Below are 19021 nucleotides of genomic sequence, written 5' to 3' on the forward strand. Positions count from 1 at the left end.
CCACCTGTGGTAAGATCAGTTGGTTGGACATGATTTGGAAAGACACACACCTGTCTACAGTATATATAAGGTCCCACACTTGACAGAGCACAAACCAAGAATGACGTCAAAGGAATTGTCTGTAGATTGTGTTGAGGCACACATCTAGGGAAGAGTACAGACAAATATCTGCTGCCTTCAAGGTCCCAATGATCACAATGGCCTCCATCATCCGTGAATGTAAGAAGTCTGGAACCACCAGGATTCTTCCTAGAGCTGACCGGTTGTCTAAACTGAGCGATCAGGGCATCTTACCGAAGGACAACCATCTGTGCTGTAATCCACCAATCTGACCTCTATGGTAGAGTGGCCAGACAGAAGCCCTTCTTTAGTAAAAAGCACATGGCAGCCTTTCTGGAGTTTGACAAAATGCATCTAAAAAGACTCTCAGACCTTGACAAACAACATTCTCTGGTCTGATGAGACAAATTGATTGATTGATTGAGACTTTTATTAGTAGGTTGCACAGTGAAGTACATATTTCGTACAATTGACCACTAAATGGTAACACCCGAATAAGTTTTTCAACTTGTTTAAGTCGGGGTCCACTTAAATTGATGATTGAAGTCTTTGGCGTGAATGCCAGGCGTCATGTTTGGAGAAAACCAGGTCAATACCATCCCTACAGTGAAGCATGGTGGTGGCAGCATCATGATGTGGGGATGTTTAACAGTGGAAGGACCTGGGAGATGAGGCAGGATAGAGGGAACGATGAATGCAGCAAAACCTACTCTTGAACTCAGAATGAGGCGACGGTTCATCTTTCATCAGGACAACGACCCTAAGCACGCAGCCGAGATATCAGAGGGATGGCTTCAGGACACTTCTGTCAATGTGCTCGAATTAACATCCCTGGAGAGATCTGAAAATGGCTGATTGAGGTTGAGAGGTGCTGAAAGAGGAATGGGCAAAACTGCCCAAAGATAGGTGTGCCAAACTCGTGGCATCGTACTCAAAAAGACTTGAGGCTGTAACTGCTGCCAAAGGTGCATCAACAAAGTATTGAGCAAAGGCTGTGAATGCAATTCCTTAGTTTATAATTTTTAATACATTTGCAAAAAGCTCTAAAAAAAAAATTTTCATATTGTCATTATGGGGTATTGTGTGAAGAATTTTGAGGACAAAAAAGATTGTATTCTATTTTGAAACAAGTCTGTGACATAAAATGTGGGGAAAAAGTGAAGCGCTTTGAATACTTTCTGGATGCAGTAAAACTGTGTTATAAACTATACAGTACATGGTCCATGGAAATGTTGCATATAGTCCTAACAACATCAAATTATGTAATAATTAAAATACAATATTTTAAGCTTCTGCTATGATAAGCTTATAATTCTCATCTGGCAACCCTGCAGTCACGTGACTCCCAGGCAGTGTATCAGGTAAACTAGCTCATTTCTAAAAGCTTTTTTTTGCCATTAAAGCTCATTTACATCATTTACCAATTGCAATGCTTTAAAGGGTCAAATATTACAATTCAACTATTCTTAGCATGTTTCTTGAATTAATGATTGTGGAACAAGTAGAGGAATATAGCTATCTGCCTTTTAGCCTTGACATCGTTAGCCTCACAGTTTCAAGGATTTTCATGGAATAAAATGATATTTTGCTTCAATTTAAAGTATATTTGTGCGACACAAAGTTATGATATTACGATATACCTATTTCTGATAAGTAGTACTTCATTTTAAAAACAAATATCCACCACTTTAATCAAATGTGTTAGGAGTTAATGCAGTTACTTGGGTGTTTCTCCGTCAGGCGGCCACCAGGGGGCGCCCCAGTAAGCCGCCACCTTCTAACAGGCTGATTGTGTTTCTTCCTAGATCCACTTTGCAGCCACGGAGCTCAAAGTTCCAAAAAGCAGTGGACCACATCACTCACATATTAAGCTGCTGCTGCTGCAACAACAACAACAACAAGATGTTCTGCAGGAGGGTTTGGCAGAGACTCGGTCCGGGGGTCCTGAGGGTCTTCACACCAACATTTAGCAAAGGTCAGTTTAAAAAATGTTAATTGTTGGGTTTGCTTTGTGTTGTGTGTTTACATTGATTTACACATGAAAAAGTCTTATTGTCTACTGTAGTATACTTAAATTGATATATTCATGATATATATGATACATACACCCATTATAAAACTAGAATATAACATACAACTGCTGACTCCTTTGTAAGAGTTCAACATTTGCTGTTTTTTTGTTTTTGTTTCTTGTCATAGAGCATTAAAATGGCAATAACTTAGCCCAAAGGGTGGTACAGGGGCCATTTTAGGAACAGTGTGTTTTTATTTATTTAATTTTTTTTATTAGCTCTTGTCATATTGTAAACATAAAGTACATGTTTTATTAAAATTACATAACATGCTAATTTGATTCATCACCTATATCAAAAGGCTATAATGTTTTGTTCGTATAGCCCTGCATATATATGATATGTGATGGATTTATTCATCACATATTATTAAGGAAATTCAACAGTTATAAATTTGGAAAAAGTGGAATGAGAAAAACTAATGAATAATAGTAGTCACCCCCAAAAAGATGACACTATATAGATATGTATTTGTAGTTATGAAGTGTGTGGAGAAATGAGCTGCATTCCTGCTTGCTAAATAACAACCTGTTCCTCCATAGTGTCATATATAATATCCCTCCATCCATCCATTTTCTACTGCTTGTCCCAATATGTAATCCATATATTGGTATGCATTGAATTGCTTTGTGTGTCTTTTATGTACAACATTACATTAGTTGAAGTAATCCTTCATTTCTTTTGATTAATAGAATAACTATTACAACCCCGATCATACATATCTTCTATATGCAACCATCACTAGAAAGGGTTTTTGGTGCCGTGCTATATAATCATGTGTGTAAGTTTAAAGTCAACATTTTTCATCATCACAAATCCAAGTTCTCGCCGTGCAAGTGAGTTTTGGGTCTTGTATTCTCAGGATGCTTCTTTTCTTTTCACGCATCCTTGCCCGCATCATCATTTACTCTGGGCTCTGAGCATGTGGAATTCAGGCGACGGGGAAAAACTGCTTCCACTGCTTTTTTTCCCCCCACTGTCAATTTCCTGAATCGAGTCCCGACTCTTGGCTGGAGTGAATTTCTAGCTTTGTTTTATTAAATTTAAATAAGAAACACATGAACGCTCCTCCCAAAGTTGGTACATAAAAGGGACAGACATGCTGTTACTCATTTTGTAGTCTCAAAAGCAATACCACTTAGTGCACTTACGTAAGTATACTTAGTGAGTGTGCACATTTTGATGCACTGTAGTTGTGTACGTTTACTTTTTTCCTTCTCTTCTTTACTGGTGCAATGCAACCACTTGGTGCAGAATGATTTCATGTCATTTGTGACTGCACGTCACTAACACTTAAGTGCACTAACTAAAACACAGCCTGGGTGTAGTTGGTAGTCTCTTCTGACACAACGTGTGAGGAGAACACATGGTCACACAACAAGATCATCCACACGTGTATCTTCCGACTCAGGGGCCATCTTGGCATGAACGTCCGTTTTAACAGGCTTGAACAAGTGAGATTAACTGATTACTTTGTATAAATAACTCGTACTTGGCCTTGTCCATGCAAGGTGCCGCACTCGCTGTCACAATATTGGACCTCACTGCCTCATCAGGACACGGCCATTAAAATGTGTTTTGGAGGGGACACACATGCACGCTCGCGGCATAGCCGAGTCACAGGAGTGTAATGCTACCTTACCAACTACAATGTCTCTAAATTATTTTCTTTCACATATGCACAAGGGGGCAGACATTTGTTTACACCCCCATAAATGTAATAACTATTACAAACCCGATCATACAAAACCCAAAACCAGTAAAGTTGGCATGTTATGTAAATCGTAAATAAAAACAATGATTTGCAAATCCTTTTCAACCTATAATCAACTGAATAGACTGCTAAGACAAGATATTTAACATTCAAACTGGAAAACTTTGTTATTTTTTGCAAATATTAGCTCATTTGGAATTTGGTGCCTGCAACATGTTTCAAAAAAGCTGGCACAAGTGGCAAAAAAGACTGAGAAAGTTGAGAAATGCTCATCAAACACTTATTTTGAACATCCCACAGGCGAGCAGGCTAATTGGGAACAGGTGGGTGCCATGATTGGGTATAAAAGCAGCTTCCATGAAATTCACAAACAAGGATGGGGCGAGGGTCACCACTTTGTGAACAAATGTGTGAGCAAATTGTTTAAGAACAACATTTCTCAACCAGCTATTGCAAGGAATTTAGGGATTTCACCATCTATGGTCCGTAATATCATCAAAAGGTTCATAATATCTGGAGAAATCACTGCACGTAAGCGGCAGTGCCCGTGACCTTTGATCCCTCAAGCGGTACTGCATCAAAAAGTGACATCAGTGTGTAAAGGATATCACCACATGGGCTCAGGAACACTTCAGAAAACCACTGTCAGTAACTACAGTTGGTCGCTACATCTGTAAGAGCAAGTTAAAACTCTACTATACAAAGCGAAAGCCATTTATCAACAACACCCAGAAACGCCGCCGGCTTCGCTGGGCCTGAGCTCATTTAAGATGGACTGATGCAAAGAACACTTGTCAGTGTTCTGTGGTCTGACAAGTCCACATTTCAAATTGTTTTTGAAAACTGGACGTCGTGTCCTCCGGACCAAAGAGGGAAAAAAACATCCGGATTGTTCTAGGCGCAAAGTTCAAAAGCCAGCATCTGTTATGGTATGGGGGTGTATTAGTGCCCAAGGCATGGGTAACTTACACATCTGTGAAGGCACCAATAATGTTGAAAAGTACATACAGGTTTTGGAGCAACATATGTTGCCATCCAATAAACGTTATCATGGACGCCCCTGCTTATTTCAGCAAGACAATGGCAAGCCACATGTTACAATAGCATGGTTTCATTGTAAAAGAGTGCATACTAGACTGGCCTGCCTGTAGTCCAGACCTGTCTCCCATTGAAAATGTGTGGCGCATTATGAAGCCTAAAATACCACAACAGAGACCCCCGGCCTGTTGAACAACTTAAGCTGTACATCAAGCAAGAATGGAAAAGAATACCACCTGAAAAGCTTCGAAAATTGGTCTCCTCAGTTCCCAAACGTTTACTGAGTGTTGTTAAAAGGAAAGGCCACGTAACACAGTGGTAAAAATGCCCCTGTGCCAACTTATTTGCAATGTGTTGCTGCCATTAAATTCCAAGTTGATGATTATTTGCAAAAAAAAATTACTTTCTCAGTTCCAACATTAAATATATTGTCTTTGCAGTCTATTCAATTGAATATAAATTGAAAAAGATTTGCAAATCATTGTATTCTGTTTTTATTTACAATTTACATAATGTGGGCGTGTGGTTAGGGGCTTGGTCACCATGACGTCGTCAAATCATTTGTATGATATGTTATATGATTTTATTGAAAAAGTCTAACAAATGTATAAATATATTTAAAAACAAATCTGTATTATAAATCAATATTAACATATAGCTTTTATATTGTGTTGCTCTATTTTCAATTGTTGCCGCTTATTGTACAATATACTTTGTTGAGAATTTTTCAATTGTCTAGAGACTTTTAGTGACTTTCTCTATTAAAAACAACAAACAACAGATCTAGCATCTTTTTCTGGTGTTATTATAGACCGTACTCATGTTTAGAGACTCTATCTCTGTCCCTCGATGTGCGTGACAAACTGCAGGCTGCAGCGAGCATGATGAGGTCACACTTGCTTTGCGCTGCTGCTTTTGTTGGACTTTCTCTCCGTAAAAGCCGCCACGGTCCTCTTAATAGTTGCACCTTTTGTGAATGGCTGTCATCAGATATACGAATTTCCGCCCACATCGCAGACACGCTGGCTCCACTGCATCGCCTACGTCATCACAACATCCTGTTCCAGTGGTCAGTCTTTTTTTGGCGGACAAATTTTAGTGCATTACTAGTCAATATTGCGCAAATAATACCGTATTTTTCGGAGTATAAGTCGCACCGGCCGAAAATGCATAATAAAGAAGGAAAAAAACATATATAAGTCGCACTGGAGTATAAGTCGCATTTTTTGGGGAAATTTATTTGATAAAACCCAACACCAAGAATAGACATTTGAAAGGCAATTTAAAATAAATAAAGAATAGTGAAGAACAGGCTGAATAAGTGTACGTATATGAGGCATAAATAACCAACTGAGAACGTGCCTGGTATGTTAACGTAACATATTATGGTAAGAGTCATTCAAATAACTATAACATATAGAACATGCTATACGTTTACCAAACAATCTGTCACTCCTAATCGCTAAATCCCATGAAATCTTATACGTCTAGTCTCTTACGTGAATGAGCTAAATAATATGATTTGATATTTTACGATAATGTGTTAATAATTTCACACATAAGTCGCTCCAGAGTATAAGTCGCACCCCCGGCCAAACTATGAAAAAAACAGTGACTTATAGTCCGAAAAATACGGTAGGTTATACATCCATTCATACTGTTAATGTTTTATCTGTGTGGTTTTAAATTGTTGTTCATTATACCCATAATTGCGAATAAACGGTCCGTGCCTGAAAGGGGATTTGCGGAGAAAGAGGAAGTGTTGTTGTGTGTCTGGGAGTGCAGGACGTAGACATGAAATTAATTTAAATGGTGCTTGCCCCCCTAAAACACCACCATTGCAACATGTACTGTACCATCCATGGTGAAAAGAAAAACACATTTTTAGATATGAAATATCGTATAAAAACAATACAATAGAATATAGAACAAACTACAAAATTCATTTTATGAAGTAATATACCTTATTTTCCGGACGATTAGGCGCACTTGAAATCATTTTTTTTCTCAAAACTCGACATTGCGCCTTATAACCCGGTGCGCCTAATGTACGGAATAATTCTGATTTTGCTTACCGGCCTCGAAGCAATTTTATTTGGCACATGGTTAAATAAGTGTGACATAAGAGATACATGTAGACTACAATATGATGGCAGTCACACACAAGAGATACGTGTAGACTGCAATATGACTCAAGTAAACAACACCAACATTTTAAATGTTCCCTTAAAAATATAGAACATTACACACGGCGCTCAAAAATCTATCAAAATGTTTGGTAAGCTATGAAGCCGCACCGCTTGATGGATTGTACTGTGCTTCAACATACGAGTATTATTATGGTGTGTGTAAGACATTATCTGGCGTTTTGTTTCACAATATTATGCAAAAGAAACTTTTCTTACCTCCTGCTACCTGCTGATCTGTATTTGGGATCTGCATACATCCGGAAAAAATGCACACGTCCGCCTTTGTAGTCCGTGCCGACGCCGTATTCGATAAGCTTCTTCTTTTTCTCTATCGTCTTGTTATGGGACATTCATCCTCCGCGGTTGCCATTTCTAATATAAAGTAGTGTAAAGTTCTTACTAATATCTGTCAATAAACTCGCCATGAAAGCGCTAAAACATACCGGTATAGTGAGTTTACATTATTCACCCAAGGAACTTTAGTTATTAGAGAGTTCCGGTCAGACAGTTTTTCACGATACACATTTCCAGCGGATGAGGAGATGCTGCTTTATTGATTTAAGTAAAGTCAGTTAGCTCCATCTTTTGACACTTCTTCCACTCCCGTCCTTGCACGCTACACCGCTACAAAAAAGATGACGGGGAGAAGACGCTGTCGAAGGTGAGCCACGTAAATAAGACCGCCCGCGAAACGGCAAAAAATCATAATAATAATATGACTCCTTCAATGCGTCTTATAATCCGGTGGGCCTTATATATGAGAAAAGATTGACAATAGACCATTCATCGGCAGTGCCCCTTGTAATCTGGAGCACCCTATGCTCCGGAAAATACGGTAATAATGTACAGCGTTTACCTTGGAGAATTGACTTCTACAGTATCCCCTTCCAGCTACGTCTCCGTCAAACACACCATCAGATCATTTTCAATATTTTCAGGGATAAATGTCCACTGTTTAGATATTATTTAACACCGTATTAAACTCATTCTGCTTCAGTATGGTGCAGACTACAGTGATAGAGTGAAGCACTGGGAATACTTTCTGGATGCCCTGTACACTCTGTGATGTTTTTAATCATTCATTTAAATGAATAACATCCTCTTCTGCTTGTCAGAACTGTGCTTCACACTCACTTTCTTCCTTCCCATGGTTAGAAACCAAAGTTATGCCCATCGCGATCCATAAGTTAATGCTAGCCATCAGACTGTATAATGCATATGTTCCTTTTTTACTGTACTTAAATGTATAATAGACTGTATTTATATTATTCACATGTGAATAATGCTGTATAATAGACTGTATTTATGTTATTCACATGTGAATAATGCTGTATAATAGACTGTATTTATATTATTCACATGTGAATAATGCTGTATAATAGACTGTATTTATGTTATTCACATGTGAATAATGTTGTATAATAGACTGCATTCATATTATTCACATGTGAATAATGCTGTATAATAGACTGTATGTATGTTATTCACCTGTGAATAATGCTGTATAATAGACTGTATTTGTTATTCACATGTGAATAATGCTGTATAATAGACTGTTATTTACATGTGAATAATGCTGCAAAATATACTGTATTTGTTATTCACATGTGAATAATGCTGTATAATAGACTATTTATACTGTATTATTCACATGTGAATAGTGCTGTATAATAGACTGTATTTATGTTATCCACATGTAAAAAATACCTAAATGTTTATTGTGAGCGAACTGTGGTGCTGAATTTCCCCCAGGGATCAATAAAGTACTTGCTATTCTATTCTATTCTATTCTAGTGAGTAACACCAGATGTTTTCTCTCATCTCAAAATACTTTGAAGTTGAGGTAATAATAATAATAATGGATTAGATTTTATATCGCGCTTTTCTATTGTTAGATACTCAAAGCGCTCACAGAGAAGTGGGAACCCATCATTCATTCACACCTGGTGGTGGTAAGCTACATTTGTAGCCACAGCTGCCCTGGGGTACAACTGTTTATCTAATATTGTGTTCATATTTTCATGATATACAATACATGATAAATATGAGTAAAGATGCTAATACTGAAAGTCCCTCTGGCTCTCGCGGCCCCCTGAGGGGACCCACCCCACTGTTTGAGAAGCACTGACTTACAAGTCGTTACTTGCACAAGTTTCAAGAACTTGTTGCAGGCGGCTGAGTATGCATTAGTTTAGCTCGGAACTAAAGTACCAGTACCAATCTGGTAGCATGTTTCAGTGTTCATCCCTGGTTTTGTCCATGAAGTACACAAAAAAGTCCATTTAGGAAAAAACTCTTGAATCTCAGATCGAGTGGATCAAAGACACCTGTCTTCCATTCAAACCTCTCCACCAAGTAAATTGTAGACCTACACAAGACTAGCATGGACTACAGGACCATCATAAATTGAAAACATATACGATAACAATCAATTGTCATGGTGTTGTAGGTCCATGCAAGATTTCACATAGTGGGTTGGGATGATTGTGAGACAGATACAATTTCAAGGTAGTGTAGTTTGGACCGCAGTCACCAACAAAAACATGATCATTGTGTGGACTTTATATCAGTCAATGCGTGTTTACTTGCTGGCAGAAACCTCTTGTGTGAGAGCTCCAGATGGGATTAAAGTGCTTGTATTCCTGGCCTCCTCTGCATGCACCAATGGCAATCCTCTAAACACGAACACGTCTTCACAAGCTACAGGAAGTCAAACACCCGTCCTCTGCCGTAACAATAGCCTATTAAGTAGCTTTTGACGTCTTGTCAGTGTTAGTAAGTCACCATGTCTTGGAGGACGACTGTTTGTGATAGCATCACACTCTTGAGAATGTTGTTTTTATGATACAAATCAGGGATCAGTGAGTTATTTGTGTGGTCTGCCGGATATTTAATGTAGGGGATGGTTTGGTGTTTAGTTCTTCTTTGCTCCAGTTAAGCAGGGTCACATTGTGTAACAGGATTTAGGAATGCACTGGCGGTCACGTTTTGTGTTTGGATTGGACTTTAGATGCAGAGACTGAGGCAGCCTGCGAGAACATCAACGTCCTTTTAACACTTTTTTTTTAGTTTGTCCTTTATTTTTGTCGACATTTTGTGCTTTCCAGTTATTTAGTTTGATATGTGGAAAACAATAGGAACATATTGGAATGGGAAAAATACCCAGGAGGGTAAATAACATGCTGCTGGGACAGAACAAGCAGGCAAAAGCATGAAGAGGCGATTGAGGGAGGCGACATCTGTAAATATAATAACATGGAAGCTTTGTGTGGCCCTAAACAAGATGTTGTTTGTGGCCCCATTTGGTTCATAAATACAAAACACAAAACCAGTCAAGTTGGCCCGCTGTGTAATTCGTAAATAAAAACAGAATACAAAGATTTGCAAATCCTTTTCAACTTATATTCAATTGAATAGACTGCAAAGACAAGATATTTAATGTTCGAACTGACAAACTAAATTTTTTTTGCAAATAATCATTAACGTAGAATTTAATGGCAGCAACACATTGCAAAAAAGTTGGCACAGGGGCATTTTTACCACTGTGTTACATGGCCTTTCCTTTTAACAACACTCAGTAAACGTTTGGGAACTGAGGAGACCAATTTTTGAAGCTTTTCAGGCGGAATTCTTTCCCATTCTTGACCACAGAACACTTTTCCACTTTGCATCAGTCCATCTTTTATGAGCTCGAGCCCAGTGAAGCCAGTGGCGTTTCTGGGTGTTGTTGATAAATGGCTTTCGCTTTGCATAGTAGAGTTTTAACTTGCACTTACAGATGTAGCGACCAACTGTAGTTACTGACAGTAGTTTTCTGAAGTGTTCTTGAGCCCATGTGGTGATGTCCTTTACACACGGATGTCTGTTTTTGATGCAGTACCGCCTGAGGGATCGAAGGTCACTAGCTTAGCCGCTTACGTGCAGTGGTTTCTCCAGATTTTATTAACCTTTTGATGATATTTCGCACCATAGATGGTGAAATCCCTAAATTCCTTGCAATAGCTTGAGAAATGTTGTTCTTAAACTGTTGGACAATTTGCTCACGCATTTGTTCACAAAGTGGCGACCCTCGCCCCATCCTTGTTTGTGAATGACTGAGCTTTTCATGGAAGCTGCTTTTATACCCAACCTGTTCCCAATTAATCTGTTCCCCCATGGGATGTTTCAAATGAGTGTTTGATGAGCAGTCCTCAACTTTCTCAGTCTTTTTTGCCACTTGTGCGAGCTTTTTTGAAACATGTTGCAGGCATCAAAATTCCAAATGAGCTAATATTTTGCAAAAAATAACAAAGTTTTCCAGTTCGAACATTAAATATCTTGACTCTGCAGTCTATTCAATTGAATATAAATTGAAAAGGATTAGCAAATCATTGTATTCTGTTTTTATTTACCATTTACACAACGTGCCAACTTCACTGGTTTTGGGTTTTGTATAACTCATTGGTATCTTCAGATTTCCACCTTGACTTGAAATAATCATACAACCTGTCATTATCCACTTAAATGTGACTGTAAATAGAAGTTTCCCTTTACTTCAAAGTGGAAAGTAGAGATTAGCTGATTCATGTAGGATTATCCAGAGCAGATAATAATAATCATAGTAATACATCATTATTATATTAATATTATTAGTGCATCTACTGGGAGTTAAACCTCTCTCTGTCTTTAAAAACAAGTGATGACTCAGTTTTCTCACTTTTTTCCCTCTGTTTGTAACTTGAACACACCACAGTTGTGGTATGAGATACACAAATTAAAATTGAATAAGTGAAGTGAAGTGAAATACATTTATATAGCGCTTTTTCTCAAGTGACTCAAAGCGCTTTACATTGTGAAACCCAATATCTAAGTTACATTTAAACCAGTGTGGGTGGCACTGGGAGCAGGTGGGTAAAGTGTCTTGCCCAAGGACACAACGGCAGTGACTAGGATGGCGGAAGCGGGGATTGAACCTGCAACCCTCAAGTTGCTGGCACGGCCGCTCTACCAAACGAGCTATACCGTCCCGTTAGCTCGATAGCTAATATAATACAACTTTGTCTAATGGTGCAACAAATTGTTTTTTTTTAAATATTTTTACCTTTCTTCTATGATCTCATCATGGTTCCCAAATGTGAATTAATTAATTACATATTATAAAACGGTTGTGTATACTAATTCACGGATGTTATTTTATTATAAAAAGGTCAGTAAATGATTCTATATATTTGTAAACTCTCTGAAGTGGGAAAGGGGTAGGATTAAAAAACTAAAGAAAGAAAGAAAATGTTGGCGCTGCGTGTGAATGACGTCATGACGTCCGTGTTGGACAATTTTTCATTTTTGCAAGGGGAAATACACATTCTTCATTTGATTCAAGCAACCTTATTGTTGAACTTTGACAGAAACATTTTTTTATCTGCACTTTTATGACTTTGTATTTTATAACTGACAGAATTAAATAAAAATAAAAAATCCCCGTAGTGGTGGTGGCCCTAAACAACCACATAGTGTTTATGCTATGGGTGGGCCCTGCATGGGATGTAGGAGTGAACAAAGGGTGAGACAGTGGCAGTAGAAACAAACAAAGTAAACAGCTCACTTTCTTAGGAATGTAGAGGAACTATTCTGTGTCTTCCTGCAGCCGCAGGTGTGCCTCCATGGTAGTACTGCCATGCCATCTGGGGATGAGACGGAGCACAAACAGGAAACACAGAAAAATGAGTCTCATCATCGTTTGTCTTTTCTTCAGCTCCAGTGCGACATATGGCCTTAGGAGTTCCTGGGGGCTCCACCAACATGACTTATTTTGTTCTGTGTGGAGGAGGCCTGACTGCTGCAGTTGTCTACGTAAGTATGTCAGTAAGTCTATGTGTATGTGTATATATATGTATAGTACAGGCCAAAAGTTTAGACACACCTTCTCATTCAATGCGTTTTCTTTATTTTCATGACTATTTACATTGTAGATAGTCACTGAAGGCATCACAACTATGAATGAACACATGTGGAGTTATGTACTTAACAAAAAAAGGTGAAATAACTGAAAACATGTTTTTATATCCTAGTTTCTTCAAAATAGCCACCCTTTGCTTTGATTACTCTTGGCATTCTCTCGATGAGCTTCAAGCACACCTGTGAAGGGAAAACCATTTCAGGTGACTACCTCTTGAAACTCATCGAGAGAATGCCAAGAGTGCATATTTGGCATCTTTTTTTTTTTTTTTTTTACAGCTGCAACAGAACTACATCAGCAGATATGATATATAAACATACGATACGCATATTTAAGATTTAAATAAAACAACAATTAGCAGTGATGTCCAATTCCACAAATTTTTGTCTGATCTGATGAGTAAAATACAGGCTGGTATCAGCGATACCGATACCTTGTTAAGTTAAAGCTAAAGTACCCATGATTGTCACACTCACACACACTAGGTGTGGCAAAATTATTCTCTGCATTTGACCCATCACCCTTGATCACCCCCTGGGAGATGAGGGAAGCAGTGAGCAGCAGCGGTGGCCGCGCCCGGGAATCATTTTTGGTGATTTAACCCCCAATTCCAACCCTTGATGCTAATTGTCAAGCAGGGAGGTAATGGGTCCCATTTTTATAGTCTTTGGTATGAACTCACGACCTGTGCAAATATAACTAACGTGTCCGCTACATTTTTTTAAATTGTGTATTTGCGAATACTAACATATCTATCTATCTAACAAACGACCGTAAAAATGAGAAAACATTTCGGAATATAAGGAGAAAAATCTCAAGTATTTAAATAAATAATTTAATAATAATATACTTAGTCATCTATACCACAACGTTTTGTGTTTATATATATATATATATATATATATATATATATATATATATATATATATATATATATATATATATATATATATATATATATATATATATATATATATATATATATATATATATATATATATATATATTAGGGCTGCAACAACTAATCGATTAAAATCGATTACCAAAATAGTTGGCGATTAATTTAGTCATCGATTCGTTGGAGCTATGCGCATGCGCGGAGGCTTTTTTTTTTTTTTTTTTTTTTTTTTTTTGTGGTGATTTTTATTTTTATTTATTTATTTTTTTTATAAACCTTTATTTATAAACTGCAATATTTACAAACAGCTGAGAAACAATAATCAAAATAAGTACAAAAACAGTACAAAACAGCGCCAGGGCGGCGGTTAGGCTACGTCTCATGAGGTGGCGTAAGCTAGCCAATGATGTGTCATGTGCAGCTCACGTGACGACGGCGTCTCCTTTGCTGGAAAAATTCGAAAAATGGCGCAGGAAAACACTACCGATAGTTTAGCGGAGAAACATCTTGAGGTTATTGCTTCAATGGAGAAAAGTGTACGACCTAAGTCGTCAAAAGTGTGGGAACACTTTACTTTAAAGACTTCAAAGAAGACCGTTTCCTGCAAAATGGCACGGAAGTACAACATTGCTTCAGGAGCACCTGAAAAGGAAACATGATGGAGCCATGGATGAAGGGAACAACTCACAGTACGTAACTTTTTAAGTCCATAGTGGCAACAAGCATTCATGAGTTCAGCTTTTTTGTGAGTAACGTTAAAGTTATGCCTTTGTTGCAACGCGGGGCTGATAATGTGTCTCCGGCACATTTGACTCCGTTTTGAGAGAGAAAACGCACTGTTACCAATTTCGAAATAAACGTAACGGACAGAAATATCTCAGGTTGGTTTCATAATGGATCAATGTAGCCGGGCTGATAAAGCTATATAAATATATTTAGATTTGAGTGACGCTTTAGTATAACTAAACGTTATGAAGGTGCTGGAATATTTCATGCTATTATTCAGAGGCAGGCTAAAATGAATCCTTTATTATTCACAACAGAAACGTGTACAATATCTGATTCAGTTCTGATGAGTTACATTTCTGTGTTATTATTGGTGTATGCTGCACCCCCAATGTCCACAACATGGTGCCAGTATGCTGTTTTTTTTCAATAAAATACTGGAAAGGATAGAAATGTAGTTTGTCTCTTTTATCCGATTATTAATCGAAGTAATAATCGACAGATTAATCGATTATCAAATTAATCGTTGGTTGCAGCCCTAATATATATACCTGTGTGTATATATATATATATATATATATATATATATATATATATATATATATATATATATATATATATATATATATATACATACATACATACTGATACGTTTTAGAGGCGGTATAGTACCGAATATGGTTCATTAGTATCGCGGTACTATACCGTACATCCCTATTCATACATTTTGAGCATACATTGTGTTTGCTTGTGTGTCTGCTGTTGCTTTTAAAGTAACAATAGAATGGAAAACAAGTGGCCTCTATATTGAAGCTATTATCATACAAATCTGATGTATGACACCAAAAAACTTAGAGTTTGCGAGTAAATCGATATGATTTATCTCTCATTTTGAGAGATAATGAGCAAGCCGGTCACGTGATCTGTGACGTAGCGTTAGGAACCGCAGATCCCTTCCCCACCAACAGCACTGCTAATCATGCAGATTTTGTAAGAGTCAACAACGGTGACTTTGGGACAAATAATGATCCAAAACGTTCTATTTGTTAGCCTAAGGTTGAGCTACAAGTTTTAGAAGCTGTGTGCTAAACAGATCCAGCTTTAGTGAATCATGAGGATGTCGCTGTGGCTTGTGCAGCCCTTTGAGACACTTGTGATTAAGGGCTATACAAATAAACTCTGATTGAGGTGGCGAATTGTCCAGGGTGTACCCCGCCTTCCGCCCGATTGTAGCTGAGATAGGCTCCAGCGCCCCCCGCGACCCCGAAGGGAATAAGCGGTAGAAAATGGATGGATGATTGATTGATGTGCTCAACAATGAATACAAACTATGAACATAAGAAAACAATAGCTTACTGTACGATGTCTGCTCTTACTTCGATGATAACTGATAGGATGTCCATATCTTCCCATTTAGACCAAAAATAAATATCCACATGAAGTGTTAGAAGGAAAATTTGTTGTCTGCAGATAATGTCTTCAGTTGTCGTGTCTTTCTCTCCATATGTCACAGATGAACAACTTCTAAATCCTCCTATGGGTCACATGACCTAGAGGCACATTTGGGCACTTGTGGGTTTCACGCGATGTTCTAAAGCCCCATTAGGCTACTGTTTACATACCTGAATCCATGCAGATTTGGGAGTACTTTGAAAGGTTTAGAGGAAAAAAATATTTAAAATGGGATGGAGTGGATTTAAACACTCTTAGGAAAATCATTTTTTTAATGATTTCAACTATTTATCAGCAAAACGTTACCCCTCGCCACAACTTCACTTCATTTGACACTCACGGTATTTAGAGATGAAAAGATTGGAGGCTATCTCAGCTGCATTCGGGCGTAAGGCGGGGTACACCCTGGACAAGTCGCCACCTCATCGCAGGGCCCCGAAAGGGACAAGCGGTAGAAAATGGATGGATGGAAGATTGGAGGTACATCATGTCTTCAGATCTGAGGGGTCCACAAATTAAACATTAACCCGTGAAAGACAAAGTTGGACTGAAAGTAAGGATAAGTTTATTTGCAGTTTATTTTAGTTATTGCAGTTATTGTTTGCCTACTCAGTGGCCTAGTGGTTAGAGGGTCCGCCCTGAGATCGGTAGGTTGTGAGTTCAAACCCCGGCCGAGTCATACCAAAGACTATAAAAATGGGATACATTACCTCCCTGCTTGGCACTCAGCATCAAGGGTTGGAATTGGGGGTCAAAAATGATTCCCGGGCGCGGCCACTGCTGCTGCTCACTGCCCTCCTCACCTGCCAGGGGTTGAACAAGGTGATGGGTCAAATGCAGAAGACACATTTCACCACACCTCGTGTGTGTGTGTGTGTGTGTGTGTGTGTGTGTGTGTGTGTGTGTGTGTGTGTGTGTGTGTGTGTGTGTGTGTGTGTGTGTGTGTGTGTGTGTGTGTGTGTGTGTGTGTGTGTGTGTGTGTGTGTGTGTGTGTGTGTGTGTGTGTGTGTGTGTGTGTGTGTGTGACAATCATGGGTACTTTAACTTTAACTTTAGTCTCATGTCTGCAGTTGTTTTTATGCTGTAAAGTTCATATTTTGTTTCATTATTTCGCTATGGATGTCCCCGTTGTTCAGCATGAATCTTTGCTAGCGATATCAAGATTCAGTGTAAGCTGTTGAGCCCACGAGAGATTTATTCATCTACTGTATCAATACTATTGAGGATATTTTCTTGATGCTAACAAACATATTACGAAAGACGCTATAATGTGGTCATTAGTGTCAAATAAAGCACTTTTCTGCCCAACACCAACTGAAAATCAACAACAAAAATAGGGTGGATTGAACCAACAATCACAATATTTATTACTAGGACTTAACAGAACGTTAGTTTATTTGCACAACCAGGTCGTAAGTATATTTACACATAGCAACCACAAAACAACACAAACTAATGCCATCTGTTGTCCTTTTTGTACGTTTAGTTCTGCTATCAAACATTACTAATATAGTAGAGAATAAACTCGATTGCATCGCAGACACTTTCTCAAACAAATCAAATGTTCAAACAAACATTTTACTAACGTTTACTAGTAGCACATCGCTTTCTAATTTTTGCATATTTCTAATACGACTGATCTTCTAATATGGTCAGAGTGCAGAAGCGTTCCCATCGTGACATCATCACACCCCAAAATCTGCGGAAATTGTTGAAGACATTTGGAGCGTAATATTCAAAATGGCCGTCTGAAATTGTGGCATTTTGTGATGTTTAGACAGTATTTTCACATACTTGGCAGGTTGGAAATACAATTGGATATAGTTTAATGCAGGGGTGTCAAACTCATTTTAGAGGGGGGGCCACACGGAGAAAAATCTACGTCTATCTAAGTGAGCCGGACTGGTAAAATCACGGCACGATAACTTAAAAATAACGACAACTTCAGATTGTTTTCTCTGTTTAAAAATAGAACAAGCACGTTTTTTTGTTTTTTTTTACACTTACATGTTGCGGTTAATAGTATTCTATCTTTATTTGTCGTTATTTATACTTTCTGAATAAATGATGTGATAATGTTCATCAGTCAACTCATTGGTGTTCATTTTCAATCTATCAAGATAAAAAAAGTATATCAAAATCAAATTACAGTATGTTATTTATGTAGTTTGCTCATTTTCCTCGACTGGTGCACTAACATCATGTGGTTTATTTTTTTGTACATATGTAGCATCATCTATAAAGATACAAAGAATTGCTATTGTGACATATAGTGGACACATTTAGAACAGCAGTTTCTTTCATTCAAAAATTTCGTCTCATTTTTATACTTAGCAAACTCATCCCACGGGCCGGATAAAACCTGGTTTAATGGATACATGAAACAAAATAAAGCATATAAAGTGAACTTGTTTTTCCGTTCTACTGCTACTTTAAGCATTTTAATCAAAATATATCGTGTGCCATAAGGCAAAATATAAATGTGCTTTCAATCTGCTGTCTATTTGTCAGGCCTACAAGACTGTCAATGGTGATATTGAGCGGTATGAGGACAGACTCGCCAACATGGGCTCCACAGCAAAAGGTCAGCCCACACACACACTGTTGTAAGTCTGTTGATTGTGGCGACTTCATAACAAACTAGAATGATAACTACACTACTTACTCAACAAATATATAAACGTTCCCAGTTTTCATGAGCTGAACTCAAAAATCTAAAACTTTTTCCATGTACCGTGTTTTCCGGACCATAGGGCGCACCGGATTATAAGGCCCACTGCCGATGAATGGTCTATTCTTGATCTTTTTTCATATATAAAGCACACCTGATTATAAGGCGCATTAAAGGGGTCATATTATTATTTTTTTTTTCTAAACGTAAAACACTTCCTTGTGGTCTACATAACATGTAATGGTGGTTCTTTGGTCAAAATGTTG

At 38.0% G+C, this 19021-nt stretch overlaps 1 protein-coding gene across 1 annotated transcript in view; it reads left to right on the plus strand.

The window, feature by feature from the left end:
• Window positions 1-1403: 1403 nt before the first annotated feature.
• LOC133639385 (uncharacterized) overlaps window positions 1404-19021 on the plus strand; it is a 28799-nt gene continuing 11181 nt past the window's right edge. The window contains exons 1-4 of the mRNA XM_062032653.1: window positions 1404-1421; window positions 1866-2035; window positions 12805-12902; window positions 18596-18668. Of these exons, the coding sequence (XP_061888637.1) occupies window positions 1963-2035; window positions 12805-12902; window positions 18596-18668 (244 nt within the window). The 5' untranslated portion in view covers window positions 1404-1421; window positions 1866-1962. The remainder of the gene's footprint in view (window positions 1422-1865; window positions 2036-12804; window positions 12903-18595; window positions 18669-19021) is intronic.

Source organism: Entelurus aequoreus, linkage group LG22 (genome assembly GCF_033978785.1).
Source record: "Entelurus aequoreus isolate RoL-2023_Sb linkage group LG22, RoL_Eaeq_v1.1, whole genome shotgun sequence".
In the NCBI taxonomy this organism is placed as follows: domain Eukaryota; kingdom Metazoa; phylum Chordata; class Actinopteri; order Syngnathiformes; family Syngnathidae; genus Entelurus; species Entelurus aequoreus.